Source organism: Mustela lutreola, chromosome X (assembly GCF_030435805.1).
Source record: "Mustela lutreola isolate mMusLut2 chromosome X, mMusLut2.pri, whole genome shotgun sequence".
Taxonomy (NCBI): domain Eukaryota; kingdom Metazoa; phylum Chordata; class Mammalia; order Carnivora; family Mustelidae; genus Mustela; species Mustela lutreola.
Genome location: NC_081308.1, coordinates 128,858,097 through 128,880,204, shown reverse-complemented (window position 1 = coordinate 128,880,204; position 22,108 = coordinate 128,858,097). Strand labels below are relative to the sequence as shown.

General features: G+C 42.5%; 1 protein-coding gene and 1 non-coding gene across 9 annotated transcripts in view; one reads left to right on the top strand and one right to left on the bottom strand.

Annotated features, from left to right (window-relative positions):
* The window catches only part of MTM1 (myotubularin 1), a 106,539-nt gene that overhangs the window by 62,875 nt on the left and 21,556 nt on the right, over nucleotides 1-22,108 (bottom strand). For all 8 annotated transcript variants that reach the window (XM_059156455.1, XM_059156456.1, XM_059156457.1 and 5 more), the window contains 2 exons: nucleotides 3,563-3,635; nucleotides 1,232-1,304 (listed from right to left, as the gene is read on the bottom strand). In XM_059156455.1, the coding sequence (XP_059012438.1) occupies nucleotides 1,232-1,304; nucleotides 3,563-3,625 (136 nt within the window). In that variant the 5' untranslated portion in view covers nucleotides 3,626-3,635. The remainder of the gene's footprint in view (nucleotides 1-1,231; nucleotides 1,305-3,562; nucleotides 3,636-22,108) is intronic.
* Nucleotides 18,716-18,822, top strand: LOC131822277 (U6 spliceosomal RNA). The gene has a single exon (XR_009350158.1). It is a non-coding gene; the product is annotated as a U6 spliceosomal RNA (small nuclear RNA).

Genomic DNA, 22,108 nt, shown 5'->3' with positions numbered 1-22,108 from the left:
TTTAGCTGGATTCATTTCGATCATTTAAGGGATAGAAAACAGATGGCCAAGAGCATAGTACATCTTTAGTAGACTCAAACATAAGGAGAGACTAAATCAGGAGACTTAATTTATTATCATAAAAAGATCTTTCTGTTATCTTTCAAGGATGTCCTTGAATGTGTTAACAGCTTTTAATTCTTCTTAACAATTTTGAAATCCCATTCTCCTCGGGTGTGAAATGAAAAATACCCAGTAAGGCGACTTCATGCAAATTCAATATAGGACTACCTCAGTTAAGCTTTTGAACTGAGGCAGAGAACCAAAATTTCATATATGAAGGTCACCCAAAGTAAGCCATCCACTTTGCTCTTATCCAGAAATCAGGATGGATGCATGCCACTGGTTTTCAAGACTAGCATCATGTGCAAGTCTGTGGACATGGAAGAGTGTCTCATGGTGCATGGCTAACTAACTCACAAAGGCACCATGTCTTACACCATGTTTTAGCCACTGAAGCTAAACGATCCAGACTTCAGTGAACACACCAAAAGGTTCCCTGAAACGATGGTAACTTTATTACCACCCAATACGTGCTAGTCTGAGGCAAGGGTGTTGACCCTAATATAAAATGTGAATGCCCACAACATCAGCATTTGGCTTAGAAGCTGCCAGATCCTTCAGTATCCTTAAGTCAGAATGATCTGGTCCTTCCAAAGTACATCCCTTCCTCTTAGGGTGAATTTATCATGAAAAAATAAGCCAACAATTGAAATACTGCATCAATATTACTAACTCCAGTTATCAGACAAATGAAAGCTATTTAAGCCAATGTGGTCTCCTACATTACAAAGAAAAGACTACTTAGACATTAAGTCTTCATGTTGATCATTTTAAAGCACACATCCTAGGTTGGAAAACCTTAATATTATTTTGTTCTTATAACCTCAAACCATGAGAGGATAGACTTCCAATGATGGACATTTGAGACAAAATCTACTCCCCACCACCGTAAGTAATTCTCAGTCTTGGGCAGAGAGGGAAAAGTATCAGTACCCTGGACAGCGTGAAACTCTTCGAAGAACTCTGTTCAAGAAACTAAGGCAAAGAGTTCTCCTTATGCTACCACTTTCAGACAAAGCTCGCCTGTGTGCCTAAATCTGAGTTCTAAAGAGAAAGAGGGATTGAAACCACCTGTTCCTGCTGGGACTCTCATCGAGTCATGCAAATCCTAACTTCACAGGACCCTTACCAGTGATGCGAGTTTCTCCTGGAAGTCGAGGAACAGCCTCACTGAGGTCCCGATTAACTCCATCCCTAGAAGTCTGGAAATGAAACAGTGACATCAGAAAGAATGACATTACATTTGCCCAGATTTTTAAGCGATGTGGAACACAAGCAATCAAAAATATCCTTTGTAAAGAAAAAATTAGAGTGATATTTACCATTACAGAAAAGTGGTACAGAAAAAACAAACCACCAAAAAATACAACTTAGCGTCAATATTCATTAGCTGTGTTACATTTTAGTCTGTAAATAATATTAGCACACTTTTCAGTATTAATTTTTAAATACCCTTTCCAGGCGCTTTACAGTGAACAGTGTTCAGGAAAGTGATAAAAAGTCAATATTAAGCATATTCTATAGAAACACGCATACTTCGGCAGCTTTTTTTCATATTAAATATTTAGTCATCTTACGTTAACAGCAGAAATGAAATCTTCATTTCAAGGGGGCCTTAACTGAATAACAGTAATTACAGACTCTTCCTATAATGTCAGAAAATTATTTCTTACACATCAGGTTTCTTATTTTACTGAGCTCCTTCCTCACATAGGTCACTGTATAAGAGGAAAGGGTGGCGGAGCATTTTTACTAGGAGGGCAATCACTTCATGTGCAAAGTTAGTAGATACTTCCCTCTGAGGGTTTTTGTGAATATTAAATGAAACAAAATGCACAAGTACACTTTTGGGAATTATCACGGGCTATGTAAACATAAAGTATTATGCAATAAGAGAACTGTGACTACGTATTTAACTAAGATATAAGCTGTCAAAGTTGGGTGCCCTGCTGGATTTTTAATTGTTTTATCATGTTTATTCAGGCGCAAAATAAAAATTCCTAGCCAATTTTCAATGTTTTGGTGCTTGCAAGTTAAGCATTTTAACTAGGAGGGCAAGACCGATTGTTGCCAGCCAGGAATGCCTTCCCTGATGGTCAGTGAAACCACACAACTTACATGCATGAGAAGACTGGACAGAAATCATCAGCATCCTTTAACACTGCCTCTCACTAACTAAAAACAAGTATAACAAGCAAATGTAATACTCACTATACCTTTTAAGGACCACAGTTTGGGGTCCGGAGAATTAGGTACAATTCAACCACAAAATTGGGGAAACAGGTCTTTGATTAACACAGGATAACATGGGATTAATACAGGATATATTTTATATTAGAGTCACATTCCACAAGGCTTAAAATCAGCTTCACGAAGTAACTCTTGTGTTCAGAACTGATCCTTGACCATAACAATACTATTACAATAGAAACTTAGAAAATCTTGGGGATGAAAAAGGTTGTAAACATGACACCCAAAGCCGAAAACATGAAATATGAAATACTGATAGATGTGATCAAATAAAAAAGTTAAACCTCTGTGTTTCAAAATCAAAATGCCACAAATATAATTAAAAGGCCAATGATAAGCTAGGAAAAAGACCTGTAATGCCTACTATAAAGAGCTGATTATCATAATATGTAAGGAACACTTATGAATCAATAGAAAAGTATCCTCTCAAACACCCCAAAAAGCAAACAGGCAAAGGACATGAACAGCCACTTCAAAAAAGAAATACAGATGGACAATAAACACTATTCTTTTAAAAAAAAAAGCCACCCTCATTAGTACTCAGGGAGGTACAAATTAAAAGACACTAGCTGGCTCCCTTCTGATTGTTTAGGCATCCCTGTACACTGCTGGTGGGAGTGTCAATGAACCTTCCTGGTAGATAATTGGTAAATGTATCCAAGGCTTCAAAGGGCCATGAATAAAGCTTGTTTTAAATTCACCCCTTCCTTTCAATATATGTTTCAAAATCGTCATCTAATTACACAATTTTCTCCTCCATACCTTGAACAATTTTTTTCTTAACGCTGTACTCATTTCGCTCACACAACTATTTGATCACCATAATTAGAACATAAGGCCAATATTTGGGAAGGTGTGAGGAACTGCTCAGTGGGCCCTGGCTTTCCAATACCTCCTTCAGAAAGCTTTCAAGGCCCAGAGATTGCCTAGTATCTTAAATATAATGTCTGGCAGCAGTCCACAAAACAGAGGTTCTCAAAAATGAAGTTACATGAAAGGATTTACAAATGCAAAACTTACGTAGCACATATATGGCATTTTGTCTTTTCTGGAACAAGGTAGGATAATAAAGAAAACCACATATACTGAAGAATGTACATTATGTAAATAATGAAATTAATAATTCAATAAGACCGAAATGACCACCTAACAGGCAACTATGAGAAGAGAAATACAGAGAAAGGGGTGCAAATTAAATCTGAAAACTTACCCTCTTAATAGACTCATTCTCCAAGGAGTGTGAATTATATTTAGAAGCTGGTGCAGAAGCCATATTGGAAACTCTAGCAAAAAAAAAAAAAAAGACAACATTCAGTATCAGTGGAATTTGTATGCGATTTCCAACAAAGCGGCATCTGAGATTTAAATATTGCAACTGAGAACAAACAGTACTCTGCTGGACAGGCCCCATTTCCATAGTAGTCTCCAGTGGGAACGAGACACACAAGGGACTAACCACAGCACACAGCACAGGTCACATGAAAGAGTTCCAGCAAAGGTACTGGGAACCAGGCAAGAACAGGAAATGGCAGCTAAGTGTACTTGGGGGAGCTCAGTGGGAGACACTATGCACACTCCCAGAATGGTTATCTGTAGAGTTCAAACTGCCACCTCCAAAAATGTACTGCTTAGTAATTGTGCACCAGGCCTCAAATTTCCCCACTTCTTAATTTTTAAAGATAATTTAGAAGCAGCCAAGCAGATTAGTAAAAAGGGTAGACAATTGAAGTCACACTCTTTTCGCCTCTAAGAATTCAGCCTTCTCCAAATTGAGGCAATTTAAAGTGGCATGGACTTGATGGAAATCAAATTAGCAAGATTTGATTTGATCAGTATTTTCCAGGGAAAGTTTATCCTTCATTTAAATAATGCATATTCATCACAATGCAGGCATAAACGAAAGCATCGTATTCAGAACATACACGATATTTTAATACAGGGATTTAGATGTGTGAAGACTATTGCAACAACAGAAAACTAACTGATGCTTTAGTTATTTTATTTTTCAAAGTTAATGACACAAAGAGACCCGTATGAAGTCACTGGGAGGTGAACCGCAGCAACTAGGTGATTATGGACATTTATTGGATCTTTTTGCGGGGCTCATTAAAAAAGCAACCACGCAAAATCTGGCATGATGAATATTAACACACGTTTGCACAAAACCTAGTGATCTGAAAGCTGCACAGTGCCAGTCACTGTCCAGAAGTAAGGCCCAAGAGAGGTGACAAAGATACAGGCAAGGGTGACCAGCAGGATAATGAGGCAAGAATGGCAATGTAAGGACAACCTTAGAAGATCAGGACTGCCAGGCATCCCCCAGCAGAGTTCAGCTCACCAAGGACAAGGCCAGGCATCCATCTGGGTCATGGCTGCATCCTGGCACACAGCTGGCACTTGTAACTATTTGGTCAACGAATGATTATATACAAGACACACGATATTGTGAAACATCATAATGGGGTAAGCTTGTACACTGGTTCACCAAATCCTAAAACAATGGACCTAGGGTGCTACCCTGAGGCTTAAAATTTTAAATTATGGCAAAATAAAATGTTTCTTTATAAACTCAAACCTGCAACTATTAAGAGATAGCACAACCTAAAATTAGAAATAACTTCTTAGAAAGATTAATGAATAATTTGAGAATTAGTGAAATTCAGATCAAAGCTCAGAAAAAAAATACCTTTGAAAGACCTTCAAGTTCACATCCAAGCGAAATAACTCATTATTCTCAGAGACAGCAGAATGGATGAGACAGACTAGTGAGAGCAAGTCAGATGTTTCTGCCCTGAAATTAGTCTATGCACTAAACAAGATTATACACTTGGGGGATTTTCTTCAGTAACAGATATGAAATTACTTTTTAATAATCAGACATCATAGTATTTAAAACGTTTTAATAATAATAAGTCAATGTCTTCAAATAACATTAAATTACTACTGTTGAGTCAATATAAGAAATTTAAAATGCTGGGTTATACAGTCAATCCAGTCTTCACTTTCCTGTTCATGTTTAGAAGTCTCTCATTCTCACATAAATAAATAAAATCTTTAAAAGAAAATAAAGACTTCAATTTAAAATGAACTAAATACAACAGAGGAAAGTCCTCACATCCCCCTTAATTCTAACTACCGAACAAGATACAACAACTAACTATACAAGTCACCCTTTTCAAGGGACAATTATATAAGGAATTATTATATAAGGAAATATATTCCGGACATTTATATAAGGAATCATATACAGTTCACCCTTAAACAACAACGGCTTGAACTGTGTGGGCCCACTTACAAATTTATAGTAGAGTACTGCAAGTGTATTTTCTCTTATGACCACTTAGTAGCATTTTCTCTAGCTCACTTTTATTGCAAGAGTACGGAACACAGACAACAGACAAGCTATGTGCTAGTCAAATCTTAACATGCTTACATGTGCATTTTCAACTGCATGGGGGCTGATGCCCCAACCCTCGTGTTGTTCAAGGCTCAGTTGTAATAGGTGTAAAGTCCTGATTTTTTAGAGTTACACCAGACACCGCTACTATTAAAAGTTGAATCAACACAAATCTGAGAAATCCAAGGGTCCAAGTAACATGGGTCGGTTCCATGAGGCTCCCTTTAAAATGTTATAGGCGAAACTCTCTGTCACACCGTTCCAACTGCTCCCTGAGAGGCACAGAAGCTGGGACGCCATAATGACGGAGAGCGCGGATGTCAGGGTCAACTCCGTTCAAATCCTCGCTCTGTGACTCACTATGTGGCCTTAGGTGGATGACCCACCCTCCTGCTGTTCAGGCCTTTGGCTGCTACTGTCTCCGTGTTTTTGCAGCACAGATGGGCGAAATGTATAAACTAATACATAGGATGGGCTCACAACAGGGTTGCTATGGTACATACATTAAAAAACTTTTCGCGGGGCGCCTGGGTGGCTCAGTGGGTTAAAGCCTCTGCTTTCGGCTCAGGTCATGATCTCAGGGTCCTGGGATCGAGCCCCACATCGGGCTCTCTGCTCAGCGGGGAGCCTGCTTCCCTTCCTTTCTCTCTGCCTGCCTCTCTGCCTACGTGTGATCTGTCAAATAAATAAATAAAATCTTAAAAAAAAAAAAAACTTTTCGCATTTTCTCAATTATGGAAGGATATTTATTGAATGCTGACATCGTAACAAATTATTCTACAAATTAGTCCTGACCCTATAAATACTAGGTAGAAAGTTAACTAGCACAGGGATAGTGCGTGGCTGGTGGTGACCTAGTTATAAAGCTTCTCTTTAAAAAGTGCATGAAAATACCCTTTTTGATTATATTTTGCTCAGGACCCCTAAAGATCGAGTTTTCGTCCTTCTTATTTACAAAACATTGAATTGAAGCTACCCTGGCTTTAAAATGAAATTGAAACTTAATTTCTGTATCTCTAGCTACACACACACACACACATACACACACACACACACACACACACATTGCAGGAATCTAACCAAAGGTAGACATCTCTCATTTTTGATCCTGAATAAAACTTCTGTCATGCTCACAGCCCAATCCTCTCTCTGTGACAGAGAAGATGACCAGATGAGCCCAGAGGATGTGTGAAAAGGCCCGGTGCCAGTCAACGGCAGGGTGGGTCAGCTCTAGCCTAGGCCTCTGTACTCAGAGTGGACTGTCCACCTAGGGAAAAGTGCTTTCAAGTGTCTCTATTTTGAAGAAAGCACGCTGGATGTGACTGGTGCCAATCCCAGCAGAAAAGGAGTTTTAGACTAAGGAGTAGTTAAGAAAACTCAACCCATCTAGGCAAACAATCATTGGGGGCCCCGAACTCCTTCAAAGAAAGCTACAAAAAGGTGGCATGATTGAATCAATCAAATGTGAATATCACAACAGAGCCTTAATTGGATCTCTCTTCACATTGGAGACAGCTGAACTCAAAGGTCTCTGCTGTCCCTCTCTTTGCCCCTCCTACGCTGTCCTCGGCTCTCTTCCGCCCTCCGACGGTCTCCCACCCCCCACCCTTCTTTCTCTGCGTCTCTCTGTCCCTCTCTTCTCCCTAGCACTTACCACCTTGAAGATAATGCGCTCTTTCTGCCCGCCTGCCCGCGGCAGGTGGGGGCTCCGGTTGGCTGTCCGTGCCGCTGCAGTCACAGCGCCCGTGGTGGAGCCTGGCACCCAGCAGGTACTTAGTAAGGAGGGGCTCAGTGAATAAATGGACTGGGCAATAAAGAGTTGGCCAAAGAGCCAAACCATTGTTCACCCAATATTTCACGTGAGCCAGAAATTCATGCAAGCCTAAGAAAATGGCAGAACAAATCCTTAGCTAATCAAGACGCTCGGGGCAGGGTGGCTCTGGGCAGAAGGGCGGCCCCATTAACTGAGCTGCTGTGCAGAAATTTGCACCACAAACTACTGGAGTGCTACTGGTCCCCACTACAGACTTTTCCCAGGAAACAGACCTTCCAAACTCAAGTATGGAAACTTCTTCCACCACACCCGGCTTCCAGACTAAGAACCTAGTCCCCAGTCTGTTGCATATGAGAAACGAAATTCTAGAAAACACGTGCAGCAAACATAACTACAGACACTTTCAAACAAATGTGGGCCATATTTACTCTTATTACAGAAATCTAGAAAGAGTAGAATCAGAAAACAGTTTTCTAAAAACAAACAGAGTTTTGACCTCCATCTCATAGGGCCTTTGTAAACAAAATCTAAACTCCAAGGAAAGCTCGAGTTTGCATGGTCACCTCACTGGAGACCAAGGGCCCTCAATTAGCAGTCTTTGCCAACTTTCCAGGTATAAACAGTGACAAAAACAGCCCTTCTGTTTGGATTTGACTCAGTGTGCTTTCTTACTCTGTGTTGACCTGCAAATGAAGGTTTTTTTCCAAAGATTTTTATTTATTTATTTATTTGACAGACAGAGATCACAAACAGGCAGAGAGGCAGGCAGAGAGAGAGGGAAGCAGGCTCCCTGCCAGCCAAGCATAGAGCCTGATGCGGGCCTTGATCCCGGGACCCTGGGATCATGAACCCATGAAGGCAGAGGCTTTAACCCTCTGAACCACCCAGGCGCCCCCAACATGTAAATGAAGTTTAAAGATAGTCTTTCTCTAGAGGCTCCCTTGAAAGCTGTGGAAAGCTACCTAGTCTGAAAACCCACTTCTGAAACCTGCCAGTGAACAAAGGTGGTGCTTGGCAGCCTCTGGGTCCAGAGTTACAAATGTTTCTGAAGGCACCCTCTTTTCTTGGAAGTCTGTTTTTGAAAAAAAAAAAAAGCCACAAACTTAGGACAGTGCCACTCAATACCACGAGACCCAATGACCCCTTCATTATTAAAGCAAAGTCCTGTAGACCCCCTTTGCTAGCCTGAAACAAAAGTCATAGATATTATCAACCTAAACACAATTTCAAAAAATCATCAATATAGTACCTAAATTCCAGTATAAAGGAGGAAACAAAAAGACAGTGATTTATAATAAAATAATGCATTTTTCTTTTCAAAAATTTATTTTTTAAAGATTGATTTATCTGTTTGAGAAGGAGAGAGTGGGTGTGCGTGTGAGCAGGGGGAAGGGCAGAGAGAGGGAGACAAGCAGACTCGGGGCTCGATCCCAAGACCCTGAGATCATGACCTGAGCTCAAACCAAGAGTCGGAAGCTCAACCACCCAGGCACCCCTGAATTTTTTTAAAAAATAATGTGTTTTTTCAATACATTACACTAAAAATAAAAGCACCCCCATTTCCAATTTGGCCTCTAGGGGGAGTGTCACCCCCAATGAGAAGTACTGGAGAGTTCCCTTAGGTACTTCGATAGCCCATACACACAGAATTTACTATATTAACTTATTCTGATTTTTGCATTACAGTCGCTTTGACTACAGACCATATAGGAGGCAAGAAAATGAAAAGGATGCCGTGAGAAACCACTCTGCACGGAAGAGGAATGTTCATATATCAACAATTGTGAGACCGGATACATGATCAATTCAAGTTCCGTATGTGCTCAACCCACATGAAAACAAATGATGCTCTGTAAAACGAGTTTATTTCACTTTTATACATCTTCCTTTGCACAGAGGTTGGCAAACTTTTTCTGTGCAGGGACAGATAGTAACAATTTTAGGCTTTGTGGGCCATATGGACTCTGTTCCGGCTCCTGAACTCTGTGTCATAGCATTAAAAGAGCAAACGGCAGGGGCCTTGCTGGCTCAGTCAGTAGCGCATGCGGCTCTTGATCTCGGGGGCATGAGTTCAAGCCCCACGTTGAGTGTTGAGCTTACTAAGAAAATAAGTAAGTCAAACAGCAAAAGGCAATACGGAAATGAAGGGCTATGCCTGTATTCCAGTAAGATTTTATTTACAAACACAGGCTGTCACCCTCTGCCTTAAACTATTAAAATATATGATTTCTAAATGAGCTTTCTCTGCCCAAAGTAAGTAACAATCGTGTCTTTTGAAACTAAAATATAAGCTGTTAGCCACCCCCCCCCCATCCGTAGCTTATACCTTATAAAAGTGCACTCTGACCAGCTGCCAAACTGGGTACTATGGTAGAAAAAAGAAAAGGATTCTGTGTTCAGACCAGTTTGTGTTTCAAACCCCAACACTGTCCCTTGATCAATAACAGTTATGCACCGTTGGACAAACAACAGTTCCTGGTCTGTGAAGTGGGCACGATACCGCCACAGCAGACGGCGACATGGAGGCATTCAGATACCAAGTGTCCTCGTCCTCCAAGAGGTGTCTGATGAACTCGAAGTGATTCCTCAAACTGGTGCTAATATACTTGGTGGCATTTTCCATAAAACATATGATGTCTGACACTGCCTAACCATTCTGCATTGCTAAAAGCTTTCTAAAATGATCCACCTGATCTTGGCAAGGCTCTGAATAGCCTTAAATTAGTTCATCCTCAAAGCATGCCGATTTCCATTAAAAATATAGAAAAGCAGAACACTCAACTCCTAGCCCAGGGAAACTTTCCACAGGATCCCTAATACGAGGACCTCCCCTCACCACATTCTGTTTTGGCTCAAGGATCTAGAAACATCCCAGAGGTTTCTCAGAGTAAATCTCTGTTTATTCCAGAACAGTACCTGCCCGCCAAGCCAGCTGGCTTACTGTTCAAACAGAAACAAGCCACCCGCTTGCCTCACAGTTCCTTGGTCTCAGCCACAGCAAATCTCAGAGCTAAAGGGCCTTCATTTTGAGGATTCTTCTTTGGAAAGTATAAAATGTTAAATAGTATTTCATTTAGAAACTCACCCTTTGTGCCAGTTTGATTTTTACTATTCATTTTATTTAAAAAAAAAATTTGAGAGACAGAGCAATAGAGCGTGAGCAGGGAGAGGGGCGGAAGGGCGGAGGGGCAGGAGGAAGGACAAGCAGACTCTGCACTGAGCCTGAAAGGGGGCTCACCTCGGGGCTCGATCTCACCACCCCGAGATCACGACCTGAGCCGCAATCAAGAGTCAGACACTTAACCAAGTGAGCCACCCAGGCGCTCCAACTATTCACCTTAAAGATCACAATACACTTATTTCTACTTCTTCAAATGTTGCAAAGACCTCTGGCTGAAAGCAATACAATTCAGACCCAGTGCAGAATGCTTTCTGAATCATTTGTTCCGGTGGTTAGTGACGGATCTGAACCGATCCCCTCGCCCTGTTGCTTGGTTGCCCACATGACAAATGGCACATCTTCAAGACCGCTGACCGGCTTCAGCAGCGGGAGCTGTGGCCGTGGCCATGGCCAACAAGGTAACTTTCAAAACGCTTCTTGAATTGAAATCGTTACGCTACATAAACTCTTAGAAAAGTCGACTACCAGCAGGTTAACTTTTTTAATGTAAAAAGGCTACCTAGTGATATCGCCTACATTTAAACAAATCATTAAATCCACCAATGGATTTTGTAACTGTCAAATACCCACCAGTAAACAAAGTTTTAAAAATAGGAACAAGATCAAGTTCCCCGTCCACCTGCCAATTTCAGAACTCATGAGCCCAGCTAATGTGCTGCATGATACAACTTCATTGTGCTGAACTATTTTTCCCTGTGAGAAACTACTGCAGAAAGGTCCATTTTCAATTAGTGAGTGAAAAGTCCCTTCTCAAGCCAACATTAAAACTGTAGTTGAAAGTCAAGAGTAAACGTATGGAAAGAGTCCCAACCACAGTAGTCACGAACATGCCGGTCCGGCACATCTTACTCTCCAAGGACCTTCTCGGACTGGCATTCCTGACAAAGATTCCTCCAGCTGGGATCAGTGGTGAAGGGGGAGGAGGAGGAAGGAACTAAAGAGCAGATGTGCAGGTTCTAGAAAAAAAGGGAGAGAATGAAAGGCCGGAGATGCTAACCTTCCACTCAGAACAATTCCTCCAGGCACTTTTGACCAGAGGAGGAGCGGGGCGGCTTTGTTGGTACTAGGTCCTTAAGTACCGCTTCAAGACACAGGAAGCTTTCCCTGACTTCCCCGGGGGCACGTACACACACACACACACACACACACACACACACACCTTGCTTCTCTGTACACCGTCCAGATTTCTAATATTCCACTTCTAAGACTATACTGAGGCTATACTATCCACTGATGACTTGTACTGTTCGATCTGCGCTTCGCCAGAGCGAGGGCTGTTTCCCCTTGTGGCGCCGGCATGCGGCAGCCTGGGCACTCAGTCTGCGAATCCATGAAGGCAGTATCACCCGCACAGACTTTCGTGACTTTGGAGATGTTAGTCTTCAGCTATTAAAGGTATGCCGACTTCCCTCCCTAGGGCCGATGTGTGAGTTTAGAACTCCTTTGCATATCTGTGTCATTTTTTGTCAATGTAAATAACCCTGAATGATGTTGCTTTCGGCCTTTTACACATAAATGGAATCATTCCACATTCTTCTGCCCGTTGCTTTGCTCGCACGGCATGGTCGGGAGAGCCACATCATGCAGCCGTGCGGAGCTGTGTGCCCCATATTTTCACCGCATCGTACAAGTCCGTTGCTCCACACTGTCTTCCGAACTGGTTCCAGGTTTCCCTATTACAAACCGTTCTGCTACAAACATCTCATAAATGTTATGTCTCCCACTTCCGGCACAGTTGTAGGAGAACTGCAATGGTATTTTTTTTTTTTTTAAGATTTATTTATTTGACAGAGAGAAATCACAAGTAGACAGAGAGAGAGAGAGAGAGAGAGAGGGAAGCAGGCTCCCCGCTGAGCAGAGAGCCCGACGCGGGACTCGATCCCAAGACCCTGAGATCATGACCCGAGCCGAAGGCAGCGGCTTAATCCACTGAGCCACCCAGGCGCCCCTGCAATGGTATTTTTATATCAGATTTCCCAATACCTTTGTCTGATTTGCTGTAAATATATTTTTTAATTATATGGAGAAGATGAATAATGGATGAAAATACAGGCAAACCGACCATTTGAGATGAAATCTTAGAGTTATCAATGCTCTGATTAGAGCAGCAAGGGGGGAAAAGGCAAATTAACAGGTGCAGTCTCTGAGTTTCCTGGGGCTACTCTAACAAAGAACCACAAACCAGACGGCTTACAAGAGAAATTTCTTCTCTCGAGTTTTGGAGGCTGAGTCTGAAATAAAGTTATGTGCAGGGCTATGTTCCTTTGAAGGCACTAGGCAAGGATCCTTCCTTGCTTCTTCCTAGCTTCTGGTGGTCGGCAGTCCTTGGCATTCCTTGGCCTGTAGCTACATCACTCCGATCTCTGTCACACAGAGCTGTCCCCATATGTCTGTGTCTTCACATGGTCTCCTTCTTTCCTATAAGGACATTAGTCATATTGGATGAAGGGCCCACCCAACTCCAGTATGATCTCAACTAGTTATACCTATAAAGACCTTATTTCAAAATAAGTCCCATTACAAGGTACTGGGGGCTAGGTCTAGCAACATATCTTTTGGGGGGATGCAATCCAACCTCTAACAGGCAAGAAATTAACTAGAGAATTAACAATCTACAATACAGTCACATCAACGTATGGTTACATTCGGAACAATTTAGTCTGTCTGTCCATCTCTAAAAACTCACTAAATACCCATTAAATTAACCAGCACTAAAATATTAATACAGCCTCTGAGAAGAAATAATGAAATGACACCAAGCCCACTATTTCTGAGACACTCCTTGCTCTGTGTATGTCATTACTTCCAAAGAGGTCCAAAATCAGTTGATAATTACATACTGGGCAACTACTCTGGGGCACAGCAGGAAGTTCTAAGAAGAAACAAAGATAGATCTGCAAGGAGCTAGCAAAGGAGTTGGGGAGATGATTAAATATAAGTAAAATAGCAATAAAGACAATGAATATATAGAAACTAAAGAGTAATAAAGCCAATCATACAGGTGGCACTGCACAGGTAAAAAGCAAGGTAGAATATTCGCTCATGGATAATGATCATGGCTTCCATTTACCGACCCCCTACTTTTGTGCCAGACACTGTTCTAAGCACAGAGGACCTCATTCAATCCCCCCCAACAACCTTATAACCCTACTATTACTATCTTCATATCAAAACATCCCACCCCAGGGAACAGGAGGGTTAAAGAATGTGTCCACTGAGAACTGTCAAAGTTAGAATTCAAACCCAGTTAGTCTGGCCCTCTTGCCCACTAACGGATATTGGTGGCTCTGGTTCTCTAGCGGACGGTCAAGTGAGGAATGCCTCATGCTTTCACAGCTGGATACAAAGGTTTTCTTGGAATTCCATCTCTATGTGAGAAAATCGGATGGTACAACTAGGAACCCTAGCCTCCATTTTACAGAAGAGTAAAGAAACAGTGCCTCCTCCCCCACGCACATGTGTGGGAGGCACTGAACCAGTACCTTCCTTCTTGGCTGCCCACTTCGATAGCACTTTGTATCATGGAACAGTGTTTTCAGAGTATATCGGAAAGATGGAAAAACTTCATTATTAGCAGACAAAAATCAAATAAAGACCCCATGAAGTACAACTGTGATGTAAGGAGGCGTCGTTAAAATGCCTATGAGGGCATATGTAGCTGGAGTTCTTCAAAGCAGTCGCTTTCGCTGGTACGCCCTTATTCCAGTAACATTGCCACTATTCGACGTTGGGTTTTTTTTTTTTTTCTAAAGATTTTATTTATTTGGCAGGCAGAGATCACAAGTAGGCAGAGAGGCAGGCAGAGAGAGGAGGAAGCAGGCTCCCCGCCGAGCAGAGAGCCCGATGCGGGACTCGATCCCAGGACCCTGAGATCATGACCTGAGCCAAAGGCAGAGGCTTTAACCCACTGAGCCACCCAGGCACCCTGTTTTTTTTTTTTTTTTAACAAGATTTTATTTATTTATTTGAGAGAGCACATGTGAGAGAGCATGGAGGGGGCAGAGGGAGAAGCAGACTGCCTGCTGAGCAGGGAGCCTGGTGCAGGACTCGACTCCGGATTCGATCCCAGGATCCCGAGATCATGACCCGAGCCAAAGGCAGAGACGCTTAACTGACTGAGTCACCCAGACGCCCCACCACTATTCACAGTATCCTTCCAGTTCTTCTCTTGAACTGCTTTTAGAGTTTAGAGGGACATGAGACATTGTCTCATGACTCTTACCATATCTCAGTTCTTCAACGAAAAGTAATGCTTCCCACAGCATGGGTGCCCACTCTGTTTAACAAATGAGCCTCAAAATTATTTTGGCCTGAAGCCAAGTGCCCAGTCCTCACTCAAAGATTCAACACCACTGAGGATATCTTTTAAGTTGCCAGAATATTGGGCTGGATAGTCTGCAGTTTCCGGTCCCTTCTCTACATGGGCCAGAAGGAAAAAGCACAAGTGAGGTTTTTCAATGTGGCCAACTGTTGCAAATGCTATGCATGATACATCTTTATTGGTCCTAATTTATAAGAGCAGGTTGACCTTGAAGGTTAGCAGAGATCAGCAGCAGGGCTAGCTAGCCTGCCGAACAGGCAATTTGCCATAATAGTTAAGAGGAGTGTCCAAAGGGATCGCCAAAGATTGGCTTCATTAGATGCCTGAGAGACTCAGAAAGAGAATGACAAGCAGTGACCCCGAGTAGGGCAATTAGTCACAAATACAGTGGTCATTCACCCATGCTGCACAAGAAGGTGAAGGCCTGAATGCATGAACACACATCCACTTCTCAAACGTGGCACTATTATTAGCAGGGGGCAGATTTTCATAGATGTGAGAAAATAATCTAAGGAAAAAGGCAGAAATAAAAAAGGCAAGGAGATAAAGAGAAGCCAAAATGAGTGTGAGAAGGATAGCAAAGATGAAGAAATACCAGTACTAGAACAATGACATATATGCATCTGACGGAGAATTTCCATGGCTTTTGAAGGAGCAATATATGCTGCTCTGTAAATGAATTAAAAAAAGTTCCCGTGCTCCAGAAGGAAATTCTGTTATCAACACCAGGAGGAAAAGCTAGATAGTGATGGCTGGTAACGGAGAGTAATCTGGTGATTATGTCGAGTCGACAAGGCTATTCGTGACGTACACTATCCTCCTAAAGATTGTATCTGAGACATGGTTTCCACAAACATAATGCAACATCTAATCATGATTTAAAAAAAAAAACCCTCAGCAAACTAGGAATAGTCAAGAGCACCTATGAAAAACCTACAGCTAATATCATACTTAATGATGAAAGATGGAGTGCTTTCCATCCCAAGTGTGGGAACAAGGCAAGGGCGGTTGCTTTTATTGCTTGCATTCCATAGCTCTCAGAGATCCTAGCAAGTTTTTAATAAGGTAACAAGTCTAATCCTAGCAAGTCTAATAAGGTAAGAGATAAAAGTCATAACATATTGGAAGAAGTAAAGTCATATTTGCAGACAACATGGGCACGTATGCAAAAAATCCCAAGAATACTATAGAAGAATTATTAGAACTGGTAAGTAAATTTAGGAAGGTTATAGGATATGCAGGTCAACATTAAAATAAATGATATTTGTACTGCCAGCAATGAACAAATGGACATGAAAGTGTTAAAAATCATTTGCATAATATAAAAATATGAAATCTTTAGGGATACATTTAACAAAATGTGTATAAGAACCATGCATGGAAAACTATAAAACACTGCTGAGGGAAATTAAAGAAAACCTAAATACATGAAAATATATATCCTGCTCAAGGATCAGAAGACTCGATATTGTTATGATGGCAGTAACGATCTAGAGATCCAATGCCAGGTCTATCAAATCGCAATGGGCTTTGTTGCAGAAACTGACAGGACGATTCCAAAATTTACATGGAAAGGCGAAGGACCAAGAATGGCCAAAACAACCTTGAAGGGGGCAAAAAAAGTTGGAGTTACCTCCATTATCCAATTTCCAGGCTTACTAAAAATGCCTCAGTAATCAAGATAGTGTGATATTGGCAGGAATAGTTAGCCTTCTCCAATAGGCAGTTTGCCATCATAGTTAGAAAAATGTCCCAAGGAATTGCCAAAGACTGGCTGCAAGATTAGACCCATTTTTTGAAGGTCCTAGCAACAGTCGATTGATCTCCAACAAATGTACCAGGGTAATTCAGTGGGAAAAGGATAGTCTTTTCCACCAATGATGCCGGAACATTTTGATAACCACGGTGAAAAATAAGTGAATACTGACACTTACTTCACAAAATATACAAAATCAAGTTGAAATGAAGCATAGAAGTACCAGTTTTAGGGGCACCTGGGTGGCTCAGTCGGTTAAGCATCTGACTCTTGATTTTGGCTCAGGTCGTGATCTCAGGGTTGTGACATCATCGAGCCCCATGTCAGACTCCGCACTCAGCGTGCAGTCTCCTTGGGATTCTCAGCCTCCATCTCCCTCTGCCCCTTCCCCTCCCCTGCTTGCATGCGCTTACTGGCTCGCTCTCAAATAAATAAATCAATCTTTTAAAAAAGTGTTAATTTTATATTGCTGCATAACAAACTTAGTAGCTATAAACAACACACATTAATTATCGTGCAGTTTCCATGGGTCGTGGGTCAGGCGCTGACAGTGCAGCTGGATTCTCTCCTCAAGGTCTCACAAGGCTGTAAACTCAAGGGAAGGGGATTATACAGGGAATGAACCTGGGGGAGTGGGGAAGACACAAGACATCTAAACAGAAGTGCTAAAACTACAAAAGTCCTAGAGGGAGACATGGGAAAATCTTTGTGAAACTTAGATGGGGCAAAGATTTCTTAGAACACAGAAAGCATAAGCCTTAAGAGGAAAAAAAATCATAAACCTGACTTCATCAAAATTAAAAACCTTGCTCTTTCAAAGGCACAATTAAGAAAATGAAAGGGTAAGCTGAAGTCTGAGAGAAAGTACTTGCCAATCACAGATTTCATAAAGGTCTTATAATCAAAACATATAAAGAACTTTGTAATTTAGTAAGACAGGCAACCCAATAAGAAACAGGCAAAAGATTTGAGCAGACATGTCACCAAAGAAGATATACAAATGGCCATGAAGACATACTCAGTAACTGTCATTAGTCATTAGGAACATGCAAATTAAATTCACGGTGAGCTGCCATCACGCACATACTAGAATGGCTACAATTTAACCAGACACACAATAACACGAGTTGATGAGGATAGGGCCCAAGCAGAACTGTCATACTTTACTTTGCCAGTGGGAACACAAATTGGCACAAGCACTTTGGGAAAGAGTTTGAAGGTTTCTTGAAAAGTTAAACATACACTAAGCACACTGCCCACCAATGCCACGCCTAAGTATTTACACAAATGAAAACACAAGTCCACACGAAGACTTGTAAGCCAATGTTCATAGCAGCTTTATTCACCAGAGCCCAAAACTCAGCCAACTCCAATGTTCATCAACTAGTGAATAAACAAACCGCTGTGGAACACTACTCAACAACAGAAAGTCACCAGCTGTGGGTCTGTGCGACAACATGGATGAATGTGCAAAGCATTATGCTGAGTGAAAGAAGCCAACCACAAAACACTATATAAACCTACCCTCAACACGTCTCAAAAAAACTACTGGTCTTCAGACCACAGCCTCTAACCATAATGTAGTGAAGTTAGAAATCAGTTCTAAAAATACCTAAAAATGTATTTGCAAATTTAAAAAAATCTATTCCTGAGCCCAAAGGTGAATGAAATAATCACAACAGAAATGAGACTATACTAAAACTAAAGAATAATAATTCTAATGTTTTGAAACATCCAAACCACAAAATAAGTCCAAAGAGAGGAGAAAATAAAGTGATTTCCAGAACATATTTTAAGTGAAAAAAAAGAAGAGAAAAGAGGCTGAATAGTGTATATAATATGCTTTTTCGGTGTAAGGGGGGAATGTAAATGTGTGTGTGTGTGTGTGTGTGTGTGTGTGCACGCGCGCACAAGCATACAGAAGAAACAGAAGACTGCTCACTTTGGCAACACATATACTAAAATTGGAATGGTACAGAGAAGATTAGCATGGCCCCTGCACAAGGATGACACATGAATTTGTGAAGTGTTCCATATAAAAAAGGAAGAAACAGAAGAATAAACTAAAAACTGATAATGTTGATTACCTGGGATGGCATGGAGGAAACAGAATGCCTGGCAAGAGGCAGGGATGGAAGTAAGGCTTTTCGGAATACACGCTGATGGAAACTTAACTTTAAAATTATATAAAGTTTTTACTCATTAAAAATTAAAAAGAAACTAGAGAATAAATTATGTTCATTCATTTGCACATACTGACAAACACCATGCTGCATAACCACAACTGACAAACCTCTGGTAAGACTAAGAAAAAAACAAAAAGATGACATAAACAATATTAAGATTTAAGAATGGAAAGATGGGGGCGCCTGGGTGGCCCAGTCAGGGAAGCGTCTAACTCTTGGTTTCGGCTGGGTCCTGACCTTGGGGTCCTGATCTCAGAGTCGTGGAATTGAGCCTGGTGTCTGGCTCAGGGCAGAGGCTGCCTGGGAATCTCTCTCTCTCTGCCCTCCCACTCCTCCTCTCTCTCTTTCTCTCTCTCTCAAATAAACAAATCTTTAAAAAATAAAAAGAATGAAAAGACACACGTAACCGCAGAAATGGCAGATATTAACATCTTCCCACACTGAATCCACCAGGCCCAGGTGGCTCTAGGGGCAAGTCCTACCCAACATTCAAAAATTCAGGTCATTTCAATCTTACAGCAACTTCCAGAGACGAGAAAAAGGGAATGCTCTCACTCGCTTTGCAAGGCTAGCAAACCAATACTAGGCAAGGACAGTACAGGAAAGCCAAATCTCACTCTCAAATACACAGATGTAAAAATCCAGAAGAAAATACTACAGATCAAGCCCAGCAGTAGGAAACACCCTGGTGTCACACCAGCAGGCAAACCAGGTTAATGCTACAACCTAGTATTAGAAAATCCCTTAAAATACCCCATCAGCTTAACAGGTCCCAAGAGGGAACAAAACAGAGCTCCGTAAAGGCAGAAGAGGGGTTTGATATCATTCAACACCCGCGCAGGCCCAAACAAATATACACTAGAGGTGTACCTACACAAAACCTAAAGTAAACCTAACTACCTTGTGGCGTAATAGGGAAAACATGGTGCCTTCTCAAGTGCGGCCCCTGCGCCCCGCCCCACACTCCCTGAATCAGAAACTCCAGACTTGCCGCCAGGGAACCTGCCATGTGGGAAACGCCCACAGGTGCTCCTGGGGCAGCTGGTTACCCAAAGTCAAGGCGCCAGTGACGAGGCCTGGGAGGTGCGGGACGGGGCGTCACCTGGGAGCTCACCATAGCTGAAGCCGGCAGGAGAGCCCGGGAGACCGAGTCAGAATCCACGTTTGGACCCAGAGCGTGGGTGGTTCTCGGCCCACCCAGGTGGGAGACTTGCTTCTACAGCAGCTGCTCTCGAGTTAAGCGAAATGCACACGTTTGCTCTCCCCCAAGATCAAGTGCATCTGAGCATCAGTGGGTGGGCCCCCCCATTGGGTGCCCCCCCCCCCCCGTAGCAGGTCTTTAAGGCTCCCGGGAGATTCTGTTGAGCGGCCGTTGTGGCCAGCCGCTGACCTGCAGTATTCCAGCACATGGAAACTTCTATTTAAGGACTCCGCACCCTCCTGGGGTGAGCCAGAGAAGAAGGCCCTGATCCTCGAGTTCTCTGAAGAGACACCAAGAAAAGAGCCTGCCTTGCACACCCACGCCGCTGGCGAGTTCTTCATTCTTCAAACTGGAACGGGGAAGCCACGGTCTTCAGTGACGTATGGATATTGTGCAGATTCAAATGGGACACACATAATCACAACGGCCAAAGGTCTGCCACAGGCTACGTGGGTCGTTAACACAAGTTACTACTGAGGCAAACCCCGCCTCTCACTGCTCTCCAAGCTCTCACTGCTCTCCAAGCGCTGACAGCAAATCTGATGACATCATCAGCAGATCGAGGCCAGGATGTATTTTCAAAGCTGCACTGTCCAACATGGGGCCGCTAGTCCACATGGCCCCTGAACACTTGAACTACGGCTAGTCCAACGTAGGGGGTGCTGTCAATGTAAAGTTCGTGACAGATGTTGACAACTTCGCACAAAAAGGCAGGGGGAGACCTCTCACTAATCATTACACTGATGTGCATGTTGAGATGACAATATGTTGGATATACTAGGTTAAACATATTATAAAAATTGACTTCATCTGTTTCTCTATTATGAGACTACTAGGAACATGGGTTACACATGTGGCTCGAATTATCTTTCGAAGGGACCACAAGGTCTCGAAGGATCGTGGGGAAGCCAGGATGTGAACTACTACTTAAGCCAGCCTTCTCAAACTTTAATTTATGTACAGATCACCTAAGGATGTCATTAAAACACTGAATCTTGGCTGGGCAGATCTGAGTGGCCTCATATTCTGCACTTCTCCCTAAGCTCCCAGGAGCTGAGGAAAGCCAGGAGCATCAGGAAAATCAGCAACAAGGAAAAACTGTTTTGTGGCATACAAGTGATGGGGACCTCTGGAGACATGACCGTATCATGTCAGAGCTGATAATAGCAAAGAAAGGAAATGGCCAGCAGGGTTTACTTGGCCTCAACTTTAAAAGCTCAGCTGTTCTGCTCCCAGCAGGAACTCCAAAGAGGTGAGGGCCAGCTCCATTTGCCATCCATCGAGGGACTCCCTTTCTCTCTCAGATATGGAAGCATCCGTGTGTGCATGGAACACGTCAGGACCAGAAAGCTCAAAACGGAGTGTTCACTGAAGTTTCACGTATCCTGCCCGCCACCTAACTAGTGTCGATGGTAGTGTACTCCTTGGGTCTCCCTGAAACTAAGTGTGGATCTTGCTTGTCACTGTGACCCACCAGCACTACTGACAAGCCAAGGCTGGGGGTTGCTTCCCTGCAGGTGCATTTCTTCTTTTTGCAAAACAAAAAGAAAAACAAAACCAGCTCGGGCTGGTTCCCAGACTGCTGGAATGAACCCTGACAGCACAGTCCCTGTTCTCCTGATTCCCCACCTAAGTCATCTCAGGGCTATGGAGGAACTTAAGGGTTAGATGAGGGCATTTCGGGTGCCACCATCTAATGCCACAAATCCCCTTCACGACCAACTCTGCCTCAAGAGCTCCCCTGAAGGGGAATGCATAGCGCCAGGACGTAGCAGCCCATTCCTTCCTAGGACGCAGCAGCTTGTTCTGTTTGTTTTTTTTTTTTTAAGATTTTATTTATTTATTTGACAGAGAGAGATCACAAGTAGGCAGAGAGACGGGGGGGTGGGAGCAGGCTCCCTGCTGAGCAGAGCCCCCGATGTGGGGCTCCATCCCAGGAT